At 41.8% G+C, this 16,846-nt stretch overlaps 1 protein-coding gene across 2 annotated transcripts; it reads left to right on the top strand.

The window, feature by feature from the left end:
- The first annotated feature begins 156 nt into the window (after positions 1-156).
- dpf3 (double PHD fingers 3) lies at positions 157-16,793 on the top strand. Of its 2 annotated transcripts, XM_061811759.1 has the most exons (12): positions 157-273; positions 6,780-6,940; positions 8,597-8,704; positions 11,100-11,233; positions 11,312-11,407; positions 12,075-12,147; positions 12,473-12,514; positions 13,023-13,163; positions 13,979-14,107; positions 14,878-14,990; positions 15,067-15,148; positions 15,229-16,792. In XM_061811759.1, exons 1-12 carry the CDS (start codon positions 242-244, stop codon positions 15,294-15,296), a joined length of 1,179 nt encoding a protein of 392 aa, XP_061667743.1. In that variant the 5' UTR covers positions 157-241; the 3' UTR covers positions 15,297-16,792. The 2 variants fall into 2 exon arrangements, with proteins under 2 accessions (XP_061667743.1, XP_061667744.1); XM_061811760.1 differs by lacking the exon at positions 12,473-12,514 and having other exon boundaries at positions 15,229-16,793.
- Positions 16,794-16,846: the final 53 nt, after the last annotated feature.

The following is a 16,846-nucleotide window of genomic DNA, read 5'->3' as shown; positions in this document are numbered from 1 at the left end:
GTTTAAAAACATTTTTATATTCATATTTTATGTTTCGCAATTTTACAGCATTTCTGAGGCCGCGCCCTTTGACGCCGCTGGCGGCTGCACACATTGGTTGATGTTGTGGGTCCCCCCGCTTTACCTCCCCCCCCCCCCCCCACACACACACACACACTTCTATTACTCCTCCTTATTTCGGGGGGTTACAAACTACATCGAGATTTGGAATACAGTATTGCGTTACAAGTCTTGGTGGAAAATGGCGACTGCAATCCAAAACCCCTTAAAATCGTAAGTAAGCGTTTGCGTGTTTGAGCTTGCATTGGAAGCGAATATGTTCATGCAAAAAGAAAAAGGAGCGCATCTCTTTAAGAAAAATCCAAATAACATATTTGAACGATGCTATCGTTAGACCTGGGAAAATCCGTGCACGGGTCTGCAGGTAGTTTGCGATTTGATGCATTGTGCAGTGATAATGCTGTACAACTATGCATTTTATATGTGCTGGAAAGAAATAAACGTACTCTCACTTTTACTTAAAAAAAAAAAAAAAGTTGTCCAAATTGCACTCAGCTCCAAGCGAAAGGCTTTTTAGTCATTGCTAAAACGTTTATTTCCATTAATACTTATTTAAACAACAATGGATTTAATTTCACTTGCTCTTTTTTTTCTTTTGCATTGCAAGGTTGTGATGAAAATGCATAAAAAAAATTTCCAGGCAAATCCTGCAATATTTTCTTTTTAATTCCACACTGAACTTAAAGAGCTAGTAGGGTATTTCATAAAATTATGATACATTTAAAACGTGTTTTTACAAAAGCATCCTAATTTAAAAAAAAAAAACCATATCTTTAAATATCTAAGAATAGTAATGTTAAAGATTTTCCTGAACATTTTGACTCGCCGTATTCTTTCTGGAGCTGCCGTCATTATTTGTTTACAATTTATAGAAATATTTCATATACAAGTAATTGGGCAGCACTAGCGATTAGCATGTCCGCCTCCCAGTTTTATTCTCCACTGCAACATTTCTGTGAACTCCGGTTTCCTCCCACATATCAAAAACATGCAAGTCGGGTTCGGTGAAGACTCTTAATGGTGCATACGGTGTCAATATGAAAATCAATGAATGTGAAAAAAATGGATTGATGGATAATCGATCTGGATCTGTCTAGAAACCTCGTGAGGATGCCTGGTAGTAACCAACATTATGGTACTGGATGAAGTAATCAGTGCCTAAGTACATCCATCCATCCATTTTCTTAGCTGCTTATCCTCACAAGGGTCACAGGAGTGCCGGAGCCTATGCCAGCGGGCCAGCCAATCGCAGGGCACACGGAGACAAAGAACCAATCGCACTCACAATCACACCAAGGGGCAAATTTTAGAGTGTCCAATTAATGTTGCATGTTTTTGGGATGTGGGAGGAAGCCGGAGTACCCGTAGAAAACCCACGCAGACATGGGGCGAACATGCGAACTCCACACAGGCGGGGCCTGGGATTGAACCCGGGACCTCAGAACTGTGAGGCCAACGCTTTACCTGTTGAGCCACTGTGCAGTGTAGTTCAGTTATATTTAACTATTAAGTTCCATGCAGATGTTTTTAATATCCAGTAACATAGTTGTTATTTAACTTTTACGCACCATCCATTTTGTTTTTGAATAACACATTGGCCTTCTACACTACTATATTTTAGGTTGGTCATTATGGCGCTTCTCGGAGAGCTACGCCATTTTTTTTTTTAATTTATTTTTTTTTTTTTACGTGGTCCTTAGTTGAAGAACCACAGATTTAAAAAATACACGTGAAGAATGTTTCGACCGGCCACTGGTCTTCGCACTGGAGAATGAGTAAATATAAGGTTATTATATAGAACAGACACGGCTGTCTTTTTTAAACACTTTACCACGTGCTCGGATAGACCGCAAGCTCTCCAGAATCTTCCTGCTTTCTCTCAACTGTGTTTTTCCCCGCAGCGCACTGTATATTCCCGGCGTTTATTTTCACTTCCCCCGAATTCCTAAATCCAAATGAATAGGGGCATGGTGACACGGAGCGCGTCTCACACGAGCTTGCACTTCAGCAGACCGGCGGTGGTTTCAACTCCTGTTCCTGCACGGCAGCTTAGCCTGTAGAGATACTGGGACTGTCTGTGCTTGTTGTTGTTGTCGTTGTTCATGTCCAAACAGCAGATTAGTGAGCATCCCGCTATCTTCCGATGGCCATCTGTTGTCAGAAGAGTAAGAAAGAACCCGCTGGATCTGGTTCCGCGATATGGAGTGACCTCTGCCAAATTGGAATAATCTTAATTTCCATCTGCACCTTCATAGTATACAAACCCCAGTGGGAATGCTTTGATTTAAAAAAGAGAATAATTTAAATTAAGATTCAGATGCTAACGCATATCTTGGAATATCAAGCACGGGTTGAGAAGCAATTTAGATTCACCACAGTACTGTAATCTAAAATAAAATAAAATAGTATAATGTTCACGATTGAAAATGTTAACAAAATAATAGAGGAGGGGTTATTTTTTCACATTTAAAAAAATCATAAAATTCTGAAAAAAGTAAAATATGTATTGACAGTTGAAAATTTTGTTATTGCCAAATATTATGATTTTGTGGCATAGCTTTAATCCCCAAAATTATACCTGACCCACAAAAAGCATGCATGTACAAATTTTATGATTTTTCTTGTTGCTGTTTTGGGTCCCCTCCTCCACTCCAGAAAAACTAAAATGATTATTTTTAATAGATTATTGTGTATATATATATCTATAAAATTAAAAATAAAATGATAAAAAAAGATTTTATACATAATTGTGTATATATATATTATACACAATAATATATATATATATATATTTACTGTATATACAATAATGTATAAAATCCTTTTGTTTATATATATATATATATATATATATATATATATATATAATTCTATATTTTCATTCTGAAAAAGTGAGTAGCTGTGCAACTTGTTTTTGTCGTATTCCACAAAAATAATGAACTCTAAAAAAAAAAAAAAATGGCTACACATACTTTTCATTCAACAATGGCGATCGTGTCATGCAACAAACACCCAATAAAGCACAAAAATGGGACAAAATAAAAAATCCACTGCTCAAATATGTAATCAAGCGCCCTCGAGCCTTTGGCTACATCGCGTCCACTTCCAACGTTGAGCGTTCTGATTAAAGATCTCTTTATTGTGTGTGAGCGTCGGGGAGGTGGCCCGCTGGGGGTTGTGTATTTTTTTTATAATGTGTTTGTTTTATGTGTTGTGTCGCGACGCACCCCTCCCCCATAATGGCGTGCTGGATGATTTAAGGGCGAGGGGTGGGGGGTGGGGGTGAGTTGGAAGTGGGGGCGTCTGTCTGGCTGTATGTACTTCATACATTTATAAAATGGGAGCTCGCCGTCCGTGCATCCATCTATTCATCTGTTCCACCCCTGCTGCATCGGCGACATTTTAAGCCCCCTATCTTTCCCCCTCCTTGTTGCCCTTTTTCATCCCCCCCCATCCACTTTTTGTCTTTTGTGTGTTTCCCCCCGTGTGTGTGTGCGCGTGAGGGTGACACGGGTCGAAAGGGAACACGTGTGCCCCCCGAGACATGTCAGAAACCCCCACCCGACCCCATTTGTGCTGTCTTGGCCCTAATACCACCACACCCCGCCACTTCTCAGTCGCCGACGGCGTGTTTGCACGAACCTCCAAAAATCGCTGTTTTGCAAAGATACGCTTAAAGTTATTCAGCCCGTTTTCCGCTGAAACAGCCTGCATGGGAACTCGAAACAGGAAGTAAACAGGAAGCGAGGTTATTCTGGAGCCATTTTGGCAAACTAGATATTGCGATACAGCGCAGTGGTGCCTTGAGATATGAGTTTAATCAAACAGTTTGTGCATGATGTATAATTTATTGTAGCTCTTTCTGGTGCGCGCAAGTTGGCAAACGTGCGTTGTAAATTCACAACGACTGTAGGAGACTGAATAAGCCGCTGTTATGATTGGTCGTAAGTCACTGATGGTGTAGTGGCACACACGCCAGCCTTTGGTGCGGGCATCGTGGGATTGATTCCCGCTCAGCGATGTTGTCAATTCCTGCCTGGCGACCACTTCAGGGTGTAGTCCGCCTTTTACCCGAAGCTAGCTGAGATAGCAACCCTTGTGAGGATAAGCAGCTTGGATGATGACTTGACATGTTTTCGCAAAGAAAAGAATATATAGCTTTGAGTATCATGATACTATCTGTCTCCATGTGTTGCATCGCTGTTTGTGGGTCAGCCTGAGCTTCACTGTATTTGTATACAGAGTAAAATGTATGGCTAGCGTGCAAGGTTTGCACTTCCCATAGTACCCGACAGGATTTCATCACGCTACTGATGAGTTTACCATTGATTCATTGGTGTGTTTCAGGAAAAGAGGAAGCCAAAATGGTCTAGTGAGAGTCATAAACATAACGTCGCGGACGAGAGGAGTATTTTAAAAACGAGCAGACGTGCACTTCCCCCACCCTTTCCAACTTGTGTAGGCTGGAAAAAACTTCTTGGCAGGTAGAACAGCTTCCACTCTTGTGGTGTAGACTTATCACAATATTCCGCGAGAGCATCTGCGGGAATTTTGTGAGGTCGGTCGGCATCAGAGTTCATCCCGAAAGGTGTCCGACGGGCTTCTTCTGCGTCAAATACATTCAAAGCACAGCGGAAAAGCGTTTTTCCCCGTACGGTCCCATTGTTGTTCGTGCGATTCACGTGGGAACTGATGGATGTAGTCCAACCACTGGTCTCACTCTTACCTTTTTCGCTCAAGTGTCTCCTTGCAACCGTTAGAAAAAATGCACAAATTAGGCGCATCATCGGTTGAAAGCATGTGGAAAAAAGTTCCGGCTGAAAGGCCGGAAATTACGGTCATTGATTAAGAGTTGATTTACATTGATTGGGATTTCATGAATTGCAATAAATTTTGCTAACGGCGGCCTGTTAGCATGCGCCGGTATCAGATTCTTATTTCATGATAACCTGAAGCAAAAATATTGCGGCTTCACAGTAATGCAAGTACAGCTCTAAAATGTACAGTATCATTTTAAATAATATCCATAAATGAAAACATTTTAATGTTTTTAAACAACAAATACAATATTTGTGGCACTAAAAACAGTTGTCATAATGGCATTAAATCATAATCGGGGAGTGTAAATCCAACCTGGTGTCTTGAGACTTTTTCCATCTCGCGTGGTGTTTATGGAAGCCGCGTACGTGAAAAGGTTACATAAGAGTCATACGACAAAAAATGTGCTCAAAGGGTGGATATCCATAATGCAAACACACCGCCTTTTTCCGCAGAACATACGAACACACGTGATGGCGCTCGGGCACACATGCATGGAGAACCACTTATGTAAGAGCGTATGAAGTTGCCTAGGGAAGCGGTCCAAGGTCGCCGAAGTGAGGGCGAGGGGGGAAAATGAGCCCTGTTGTTTTTGTAAAAGGCCGAATTTGTCATCGTGTTCTCTTCCTGTGGCGGCGACAAAGTCTGAATTTCTACGCGGGAGCTTTATCGTCATCGGCGGGAGTTGAAAAATGCCGTGAGCCCGTTTAGACAAAGTAAGGAGTAGATAAAGTGGAGATACGGGTTTCTGGTTTCAAATTCTGGAAAATATACTGATGTGAGAGTCACTGATGGTGTAGTGGTACACACGCCTGCTCTTGGGGCGCGCAGCGTGGGATTGATTCCCGCTCAGTGATGGCGTCGATATCTGCCCTGCGACTGACTGGCGACCAGTTCAGGGTGTAGTCCGCCTTTCGGCCGAAGCTAGCTGGAATAGGCTCCGGCTTTCCCGCAACCCTTGTGAGGATAAGCGGCTTGACATGACATGACATATACTGATGTATAGTAAGAAAGTATTTGTACGTTTTCCAAGCACTGGTGTTAGGATATTAGGATGCCATCCATCCGCATTAGATGTCAAGGGCGTACCTAATAAAGTGGAGCCCTCCTCCCCCGGCCTCCCCTCGACCTCTTGACCCCCTCCCCGTCTCGCCCTCTCATCCGAACAGTGAACATCTTTGTGAAATCCACACGCGGATCCTTGTCCGACTTGGCATTCTTCGCATATCTCCGCGAGCCATCTACAGAGCTCCTCTGCAGATTGTTTGCCCACAAATACGGATACCAGCCCGCTTACATGCAGGTATTCCCCCCCCCCCCCAACCCAAACTTCACCCCCGTCTTTGATTATGCTCATAGGAAACACAGCAAATTAAGAATCCCGTCCATTGTGCAAAACTGTTTATTTCCATCTTCAGTGTACAGAAGATCCCCAGTTTTACGGGGGAGAAGATGTAACCTCGGTTCGTCCGTAGCCGACTGCAACGTAGTCAAAGCAAACCATTGATAAAGAGTTAATTCATTCGCTGCCAAGTGGAATCAAACCGTTTATTCTCACCTATTTATACATCAAGCACGTATTTGGGCGGGCAGGATCTTGTCTGTGAAATTCACTTTGGTAAACCACTGTCATAACCAGCTGTTCCCTATAGATGGGGGCGTTACGCCCCTGTGGATTTGTGACCAGCATTGCTTTTGAGTAGAAAATAAAGATTAGAACGTGAATGTCGGCTTGTCACGTCGATCACGAAGGAGGAAAAATGCCACTATGGAAGTGCCCCAGTTGAGACTCGTCACACTAGATCAGATTATGTATATTTATAGTATAAACAGTCTCACGGTGAGCAATCGAAAGTTTGTGTCTCGATCACGACTGAGTCCGCGTGCGTCTCTCCGACCAGGATGGGTGACCAGTTCTACAAGGACGCCATCGAGCACTGCCGCAGCTACAACGCCCGCCTGCGCGCGGAGCGCAGCGTGCGGATGCCCTTCTTGGACTCGCAAACCGGCGTCGCCCAGAACAACTGCTACATCTGGATGGAGAAGTACCAACGGCAGCCAGGTGAGGCTGGATGCCGTCTTTCGGCTTGTCCCATTACGGATCGCCACAGCGAAACGCTCATATTTGTTCGGTACAGTTTTTACGCCGGATGACCTTCCTGACGCAACCCCTCTCAGGGAGTGGAGGCCCCGAGGGGTTTACCAAACCAACGGTATGGGCAAAAGAGCTAAAAATGAGGTTGAAGAATGAAAATTGTCTCAAAACAAGTAGGCTTTACAGTAGGTGATGAGTTATTTGATATTTAAGTGTAATCACATTTGACTAGAAAAAAAATTCTCAGTAAGATTTGGAGTTTTTGCAATGTACTAGTACATGGAACTTGAGCTGGACATCGAGGACAAGGCCGGTGGCGATCCACAAGGCCTGCGGAAGCCTTCCGATGCGCACATCGACACATTTAGCACCCCTGATTTACGGATTACGCCCCCCCCCAACTATTTTTTTTTTAGTAGCTGTGTACATCCCTACCTGTCATTTGGAACCCACGAAGCTCTCGTCCTTTGCACCTGTGCAATCCATTTTTCACGACGAACCGGGTCTTTTTGAAAAGTATGAAGAGCGAATCCATCCTCCCGGGTGTTCGAACAATATCCAGCAATACAACGAGCCGGCATTTTGGCTAACACGAAGGAACAACGAGCTAGCTTCCCGCAGGTAAAACTATAAACAGACGAGACCGCTTGAGTGCTCACTTCCTGCTTCTTCTCGAAAACAAATCCCTCGAGAGGATTCTCGTGCCGGGAGTTACAAAAAGCCATATATGTCAAAATCATATTTTGTGGTGAAAAACCGCATGGCTCCATACCGGCTGCCATTTTTTCATAAATAGCATACTCAAAATCATCAATTTCATGACACTTGACCTTTAAATTCGGCAGCAATTATTAAAAAAAAATCTCTAAAAGGAGTCCGTCTGGTCCGACCTGGAAAGGATCCTAAATTAAAATCATCTTGAAACAGCCAACATAAACCCAAATTGTAGACTTGCTGTATATTTTCGGATATGGGTTCTCGAGACTTTCTCCTCCGTCTATTCCGGATCAATAGGCCTAGCAAATTTCTTTTTCCTTGGTGAAACTGGCTTCGAAGGCAACATTTTCGAAATGACGCTAAAATGGCCACGTCAAATCAAAATGGCAGCCTTCCAGTAACTAAGACGTGCTTACCAAATGTCACTTGTTTCACTGAAACCAGCTCTGGGCGCTTTTCAAAAGCAAACAAAGGCACGGGGGGGGGGGGGGGGGGGGGCTGCACCATTGTACCTACAGGATGTGGAAAATGGAAACGGTGAATATCGTCTCCATAAATAAGCGACCAGGGGCGCCATCTTTCTGCGTATGACTTATTCTTCACCTGTGTCGAGCAACACGGCAAGACGGTCGCGGCTGTCTCGCATCGAGCCGGACATAAATAGCACCGTCCTCCCTCCGCGGCGCCGTGCCGGCCGCACCCTGCACTTTGCGGCGGACCTGACGCACATTATCTTACAGTTTCTCTCTCGGCTTGTGTTCTTCAGCAAATTTGACCCAAAAATAAATCAACTCGGCGTGTTCCTCCCTATACAGACCGTGACAAACAGCCTAAGAGGGACTTCCTGAAATATGGAGATCGTTAGCCTGAACATTGAAATAATTGTGTGTGTGTGTGTGTGGCCAGGCAGGACGTCGGGACAGATGTACGCCTACCCGGCCCGTTGCTGGCGAAAAAAGAGGCGACTCCACCCGCCCCTCGACCCCCAGCTACGCTTGTGTGAGCTTCGGCTAGGTGCGTAAGACAAGGACAAAAACACGCAGGTGCACAATCACCAAAATCCAAATGTAACTTTTTTTGTGTCTGGCTCATAAATGGTGTGTGTGTGTGCATATTCTGCTTTTGCTCCAATAAAAGGGACAAACAACATTCATGTCAATGGGGACAATAAAAAAGAAAAAATGTGCACATAAGGTAGACTTAATAATATGATTTCTGTGTGTGTGTGGATGGCGTCACTATCTGACCATCTGGCTCCGGTTAGCCAGGTCTCCAGGTTCATTTTCTGTTCTCCCTCGGATCAATCCCCCCCCCCCCCCCTCGCTGTTGTGCAGAACACACACACACACCCATGATCACGGCGGCACAGACGCCTCTAATCATTTGACCGCGAGGCATTATGCTGTAAGTGAGTTTTGGTTTTTTTTTTTCATTTTTTAATTTTTTTTTTACATTCAATGTATACATACAAGGAACCCGATAAGAGGAGGGAGGGAAGCCGTAAAGGCGAGTCTTTGTTTCTGCTTTGCTGCCATTGTTTTTCCCCCTCCTCCTCATCCAGATGCAACGTAATACCGAGTTCCAAGAGTTATTTTAGCAACCCCGAAAACAGAAATGGTGAAGGGAAACCGTTGTGCGGCGCAGCCCGGATATCAATGACAACACACGGTGGAGGAATGTGCATGTTTTTTTTACGAGTGATTCATGTTTATTTAATACTTCCTGAGCAGCAGTCTATGTACGTGTGTGTATGAGTGAGAGCGATCGAGGGAGATAGAGATAGAGAGAGAGAGAGAGAGAGAGAGAGAGAGAGAGAGAGAGAGAGGAGAGAGAGAGAGAGAGAGAGAGAGAGAGAGAGAGAGAGAAGATAGTAGGTACAAAGTTAGCCTTGAATACTTGGAATTCAGAAATGTTCTCCTTGTTTGGGGTTGTGCGTCTTCGGGCATAAATTCACATCAACGTTATCTTATATAAACGGAATGAAAAGAAGAGTAATTAAAATTGGAAAAAAATGTGTCATGAGTGAAATTGAAAAAGTTATCTTATGATTGTAATTTTATTAATTGTATTTATTCCTTACAAATTACTTTTTATTTATTTTTCATTTATGAATACATTTTGATCATATTTATTAATGACCTAAAGTAGAGTAATAAATGGTCTGTTATTAAAATTTATTTTTATTCATAAATTAGTTCTTAATTGTAATTATTATTAAAATTGTAATATAATATTTGTATTTGTTAATAAATAATTTTAGTATATAAATATTTCTTTATTTTTACACATTTATATTTTATTTAAAAATTTGAATTGTACATTTAATTACACTATGTTAAACGCTTTTTTTACTTTATTCTTGCAGTGTTTTTTAATATATTTACTGTATGAATGGAATGAAAACAACAGTAATTAAAATTGAAAAAAAATGTTTCATGAATGAAATTAAAAGTTTTCTTATCATTTTTATTTTATGAATTGATTCTATTTATTCATTACAAAGTTGCATTTTATTCATTTTTTATGAATACATTTTGATAGTATTTATTCATGTTTAATACATTATCTTTTGCTAAAATGTATTTTTATTCATAAATTAGTTCTCAATGGTAATTATTATTCACATTTTAATATAATATTTGTATTTGTTAATATCTTATTTTGTTATATTGATATTTTTTTATTTTTATACATTAATATTTTATTTGAAAATTTGAACTGTACAATTAATTAGACTATGTTAAACAATCCATTCTTTTTATTTTATTGTTGCAGGGTTTTTTAATATATTTACTGTATAAATGGAATAAAAAGAACAGTAATTAAAAAATTCAAAAAGTTATCTTATCATTTTAATTCTATTAATTGATTGTATTTATTCATTACAAAGTTGCATTTTATTTATTTGTAATTTATGAATACATTTTGATAGTATTTATTAATGGTTAATACATGATCTTCTATTAAAATTTATTATTATTCATAAATGAGTTCTTAATGGTAATTATTATTCAAATTTTAATATGATATTTGTATTTGTTAATATCTTATTTTTTGTATTAATTTTTATTTTTACACATTATTTTATTTACAAATGTGAGCTGTACATTTAATTAGACTATATTAAACAATCCATTCTTTTTATTAATATATTTATTTTATTTGGAATTTACTATTATGTAACTCATTTGTCCCCACTATACAAAGTCCATCCATCCATCCGTTTTCTGAGCTGCTTATCCTCACAAGGGTCTTGGGTGCACTGGAGCCCATCCCAGCTATCTTCGGGCAGGAACGGGGTCGCCAGCTAATAGCAGGCCACAAATAAACAACCAACAATTCAAACTCTATCGAATGAAAAAAAAAATATATATATGTACTTTTTTGCTCTCTCTTTTCTTTTCTTCAGAGGCCGAGTTGGCTCCCAAGCGCGAGGGCCCAACCGGGGAGGCCACAGCCCTGGAAGCCCTTCTCAGAAACGACAGCCTCCTGGAGAAGAAAAGCAACGTGTGCAAGGAGGAGGAGACTTTGCTGGAAATACAGGTGATTATAGAGTTAATCCGGGATTCGTATGCCAGATATTGTTGAACTCCTCCCTTTTTTTGCATCCTTCCCGCACAGAGAGTGCTGGAGGCCGAGGAAAACGGAGACGGCTTTCAAGACGACGAAGACTTCGAAGCGGATACGCCGAAGAGGAAGAACAGAAACAGAGGCAAAGTCAGTCAAAACACCCAAAGAATCAAATATTATAGCACTCACTTCAGAAATAGAATAAAGAAGATTTGGCAGCATTCTAACACGCAATTGTTTATTTAGTATTGTTTCGAGCTTCACGGTGGAAGAACGCACAAAGCCCACACAGGTGGGATCGAAACCGGATCACGCTTTTGGTTACGCTGTTTAGTTATCGGACATTGTTTCTTGTGGTTTGGATCCTGCCTACTTGGATTGTGTTGTCGTGCACAACTTTTTCGTTGACAAAACACCCACTGAACATCATGTCCTCGTCTTGGAGTCCTGCATTTGGTTCGTGACAACCGGCTACAATTTGCTGTCTAAAATTCACCGCCTGTGCCACCGGGCAGAACACCCAGCCTATCCCAGTTACGCTTTCTTAGCCATGTGACGTCGCATACTAAGAAAGTGTAACTGGATTGGCTGGGTGTTCGGTTCTGACCTGAAGTAACCCTGCCCGGTGGCACAGACGGTGAATTTCAGACAGCGAATTGTAGCCGGTTGAATCGTTAACGTTGAAAAGTTACACTGAAATGCAACTACTGAAAATGTGATCACTTTACATACATACATCAAAATTAATAACTAGGACTGGGGAAATTGTCTTTTTAAACAACGTGTTGCATTTTCTTTCCATTTTTCTTTCTAGAACAGAGGCTCCAGTCGCAAGAAGACTGAAGCCGTCGGCGTGGACGAGCAAGACAAACCTTACGTTTGCGACAGTAAGACAGCCCGTAAAAAATTCAAACACGCGTAATCGTTTGTCCGTGTCGTACGTACCTCGCCTCTTGTATTCCGTGTTTTTTTTTTTGGGTGCTAAAAAAGCCATTTGAATTCCCTTCAAGTGGCTTCCTGTCAGCCGGCATGAAGAAAGACCGGGCTGTTTATCCGGTCTCGCTCATAAGCATGCTGCTCTCCTACGGGAAAGATTGCAGACGGGGGGACTGATGAATGAACCTCTTTTGAGAAAAGCAAAATGAATGAATATTGTCTTTTCTTTTTTCCTTTTTCTTTTTTTTTCTTGCTTGGTTGTCTCCTCTGTTCCAGATAGACACAAACCAAAGCATAACTCAAAAAAGGCTGAAGAAGGTATCTCCTCTCCGGCACTCTTCCTGTGTGCTGTCGCTAATTTAACGCTTATAAGCATGTCGTTAACACTTCAACGCTTTCTAACGACGAGGCATGGCGGTGGGCTCATCGGCTGGCTTTGACGCGCGCATGTTGACCACGAATGTAGCCGTTGTAGAAATGATTGCGATCATTTGCAGAAAAATTGCCATTTACGGTGGAGATGAAAAAGTCTACACACCCCTGTTCAAATGCCACGTTTTTTTGGACATACTTACAGTGACGCATGGTGGTTCATAACATATCCCAATCAAATTGTTTTTTTGACTGTTTAAAATATGAGCTGTTTTCTCAAAATTACAACTTTCTGGTAATACTTTTAACCTCCTGTAATATGAAACAAAGTAACTTTGTCATCTTTTAAAGTAGTGATTAGCTCAACATTGTTAAGTTGGTGTGCCTGGTATTAATGTTTACAAAAGAGCTCTCAGGTTTTGTTATTTTTTTGGGGACTCTTGTTGGTTTACAGTCTGCGGAAAGCGCTACAAGAACCGTCCTGGGCTGAGTTACCACTACACGCACACTCACCTGGCAGAGGAGGAAGGGGGCGAAGAGGAGAAGGAGGCCGAGCCGGTGCCGTCCCCCCCGCGACACTCTGACAACCACAAACGTAACATTTAACTGCACGATACTTTAGACCTCTTTGTCATGCCCTCACACGTACTTCCAGCCGGCAATGGAAAATTAAACGTTGTGAATGATCATTTTTAGCCTTCTTCTCTAGCGCTGCTTTTTGAATATTTGACACACCCCACAAAAAGATGTTACAGTACGTGAAGTAAATTACTTGGAAGGGTGGATCGATTACTTGTCATGAGCGGGGCTGGAGCACTGCCAGGAGGGGCGTGGCTTGGTCACCGCTCTGGACGGTGCCACCTCTGGCCCTCGACACAGCTGTTGTGCATTCGGCATTATGCCGTTGTCTAAGAGTCCTGCATTTGGGTCCTCCCTGCATTTAGTGATCTGTCTGGATCAAAATGCAGGACTCCGAGACAACGGCATAATGTTCAGTGGATTTTATTGCAGAGGTAGTATCTGCACAGGGTAACACAGTGCAAACTCACTGAACTGGCAAATGCCCGTGACGTAAACTCCAACATAAATGTGTGGTTGATTAATCTGCAACAGCTGTGACGAGTGCCAGAGGTGGCACCGCCCAGAGCGGTGACTAAGCCACGCCCCTCCTGGCAGTGCTCCAGCCCCGCTCATGACATAACTGGCCGTAATTAACATTTCAACAGGTGTGTTATTTAGAAAAATAGACACAGTGGAAATTCAGACATAGTTAAATTGTTATTTCACTCACTTTCATTTTTCTGCCACCTGAAAGTACCCTAGTCTCTTAACTATTATTCTTAAACATTATGGAATGTTATACAAGAGCTGCATCTTCCTAACAATGGCATACTCTTTACGTCACTGTAGCTCAGAAGGGCCCAGACGGCATCATCATTCCCAACGACTACTGCGACTTCTGCCTTGGAGACCAAGACTCCAACCGAAAAACGGGCCAGGCCGAGGAACTCGTCTCCTGCTCCGACTGCGGACGCTCCGGTAAATCACACATAAATGCCCTAAGGGACCAAAATAGCACCGGCGCCATTTTAAAAGCTTCATATTTGACAGTAGTAGGGGGCAACAGATAGCTCGAAAGTTGAGTTCTCTGCCTCTTTTTAGACGGCAAGAAAATGCTAATTTTCATAACTTGAGACAAATCAATCAATCAATGTAAGCATAAATAATGTAAAGTTCCCAAGCGACTTCATCCACACTTTAGAATGCCAAGATGGCTAAAAATGTGTTAAAAGCAAGAAATGCTGCTTGCTAACTAGCGCAATCCACCTGCGTTGTGAGACAACAAAAACATGGTCACGTCTTTCCTCCCTCCTAAAATCTTAAAACTAATTCACAAAATATGCATTAAATTATCCTTTCAAACTACTGTAGTTTTCTCACAGTTAACGTCTTTAGTGTCTGTCTGACCAAAAATTGGAGTGGTTTTATCGCGAAAATCATAGCTAACATTTAGTCGCTAACGGTTGTTTTTCACAAATAGCTAACCATTAGCAATGTTGCTACTCATGAAATGTTATTCTTTACATATACATGTTGTAATATTTGCATTAAAGATAACGAATTTTCCTGGTTTCATTACTCTTTTTTTATATTTTGTTGATCATTTTTATTGTTTTTAACCCGTTTCAAATGTTTTGTCTCTTTGTTTTAAAATGCCTTCAATCATGTATAGCACATTGAGTTACCTCGCGTATGAAATGCGCTATAAAAATACATTTGCTTTGCTTTGCTTTTCCACGTATGCGCAGGCCACCCGTCGTGTCTGCAGTTCACCGACAACATGATGCACGCGGTCCAAACGTACCAGTGGCAGTGCATCGAGTGCAAGTCCTGCAGCCTCTGCGGCACTTCAGAGAACGACGTACGCGCCGCAAAGAAAGCAGACGGTATTTCTATTTTATGACATCACGGAATTGAATAACCCGTGTCACCCTCAGGACCAGCTGCTGTTCTGCGACGACTGCGACCGAGGCTACCACATGTACTGCCTCAAGCCGCCCATGACGCAGCCTCCAGAAGGTATAGTAATAAATAACTACAAATAGAAATGTACTAAATATAATAAATACTAATACTTATACATCTTTGCGTGTCCACAGGGAGCTGGAGTTGTCATGTCTGCGTGGACCTGTTGAAAGACAAGGCCTCATCCTTTGGCGAAGCATAATGGCCGCCACCCCCCTCAGCGTACACACACAATATCGCCTTCACACGGTCGCAGTGTATACATTTTAAATAGAGGGGGAAAAAAAACAAGTCTTTCATGGCGTGTTCTGCAAAGGATTATCCAATTTTGACGCCGTCTTCTGTCCACGTTAGGCAATTTAATGTCGAGCATCTGTCAAGTACAGTCATCTATCACGAATAATGAAAAATCATTGATGCCCCCCCACCTCCCCAAAGTGTTTAGAATGTTACCTGAAGAAGTATCCGGTGGGTGTACTGTAAATACTGTATGATTAACAAGGACCCCCTTTATACACACACATACACAAACTCCAGTGCAGTTTTGATTTGTATTTTTTTTCTCTACCTCTCATGTAGCCAAGACCACCTTTCACTCATCCGTCTACCTCACCGTTCTAAGCACATCTCATTAATCTTTTCTATTTTTTTTTATTTTAAATTATTTCACCTGAACTGTACAATTCAAGTGGAAAAGAAGTCAATCTGATTGGGATTTTGTGTGTTAAAAAAAAAAAGTACCGCATGTTGTTTGGGGAAAATGCTTCTTCTCTTTAAATCTGTAATTCAGATTTCATTTTCCTTTGTTCAAAACAGGAAATTGAGTTTTTCCATGCTATTTACGTCATTGCAGACTCATGTTTTTGACACTGTATAGGAAAAAAATGAATAATAAATGTGAATTTCACACACCACAGAAAAAAAGTGTTATTAACAACCCTGCCAAATTTCAATGATTAAAAATATTGTTTTTCATGTAAGGCTCAAAAATAATGAAAAATCAACCCAGACGGCAAGATGACCCTGATGACAGAAGAATTATAGAAAATAGGGCAGGTTCAACCACTGAAAAACAGAAAAGACTCAAAGGTGGGAGCAAAATAAGGACAGATTGGAAGAAAGTCGCCCATCCGAGCCGTTAAGATAGAAACTGACGACAGCTAGGCAGCTAACGGACGACGCTAGCTAGCTAGCTGCAATGAGAAGGTTGGGGTTCCAGTCAGCAGAGAGAGTTTACCGCAACCAAGACAGGTGGAAGCATGCCTGGATTCCATGTTCAGAAAACCAAAAATGATGGATGGCTCATTGGGCACCAAAACTGAAGTCGCCATCCGCCATCTTGATACTCCCAAAACAACCGTGCTGACCTGTGCAGCGACAGTGATTAACTGCGTTCATTGCCAGTTCCGCGGCTGTGAGAAAACATTCCACAGGTAAGTTAGAAAGCTCAGACGACCAGTTTTAATTCTACACGACAAACTTTGAGAAAAACCCCATCGTAATCCAACCTGGAATCCGTATCCTCCACCCGTTGTGGGAGTACCAAAATGGCGGCCGAGTGCCTTCAACCAAACGACATACCGCTGAGATCAGTGGTCACACCTTAGTCTTTTGGATGTCATTTCATTCATCATTTTCTCAAGATCGTGTCGACTCCAGTCCGGTAGGTGTCGGTAAAATACGTAAAAGACTCGCAGACTGCCATTCAAATTTAAAATCCAACGAGAAGCACATCTGTGGGCGTGGCCTGTC

This window comes from Syngnathoides biaculeatus, chromosome 23 (genome assembly GCF_019802595.1).
Source record: "Syngnathoides biaculeatus isolate LvHL_M chromosome 23, ASM1980259v1, whole genome shotgun sequence".
Classification (NCBI taxonomy): domain Eukaryota; kingdom Metazoa; phylum Chordata; class Actinopteri; order Syngnathiformes; family Syngnathidae; genus Syngnathoides; species Syngnathoides biaculeatus.
This window is presented reverse-complemented; position numbering and strand designations above follow the sequence as displayed.

What these genes read in the sequence shown, in the direction of transcription:
- dpf3 (XM_061811759.1), top strand. Translation starts at nt 242, where the DNA reads ATGGCGACTGCAATCCAAAACCCCTTAAAATC. An exon ending in AGACTTTGCTGGAAATACAG is followed by an intron (nt 11,234 to 11,311) that starts GTGATTATAGAG and finishes CTTCCCGCACAG; the next exon opens with AGAGTGCTGGAGGCCGAGGA. An exon ending in CTCCGACTGCGGACGCTCCG is followed by an intron (nt 14,108 to 14,877) that starts GTAAATCACACA and finishes ACGTATGCGCAG; the next exon opens with GCCACCCGTCGTGTCTGCAG.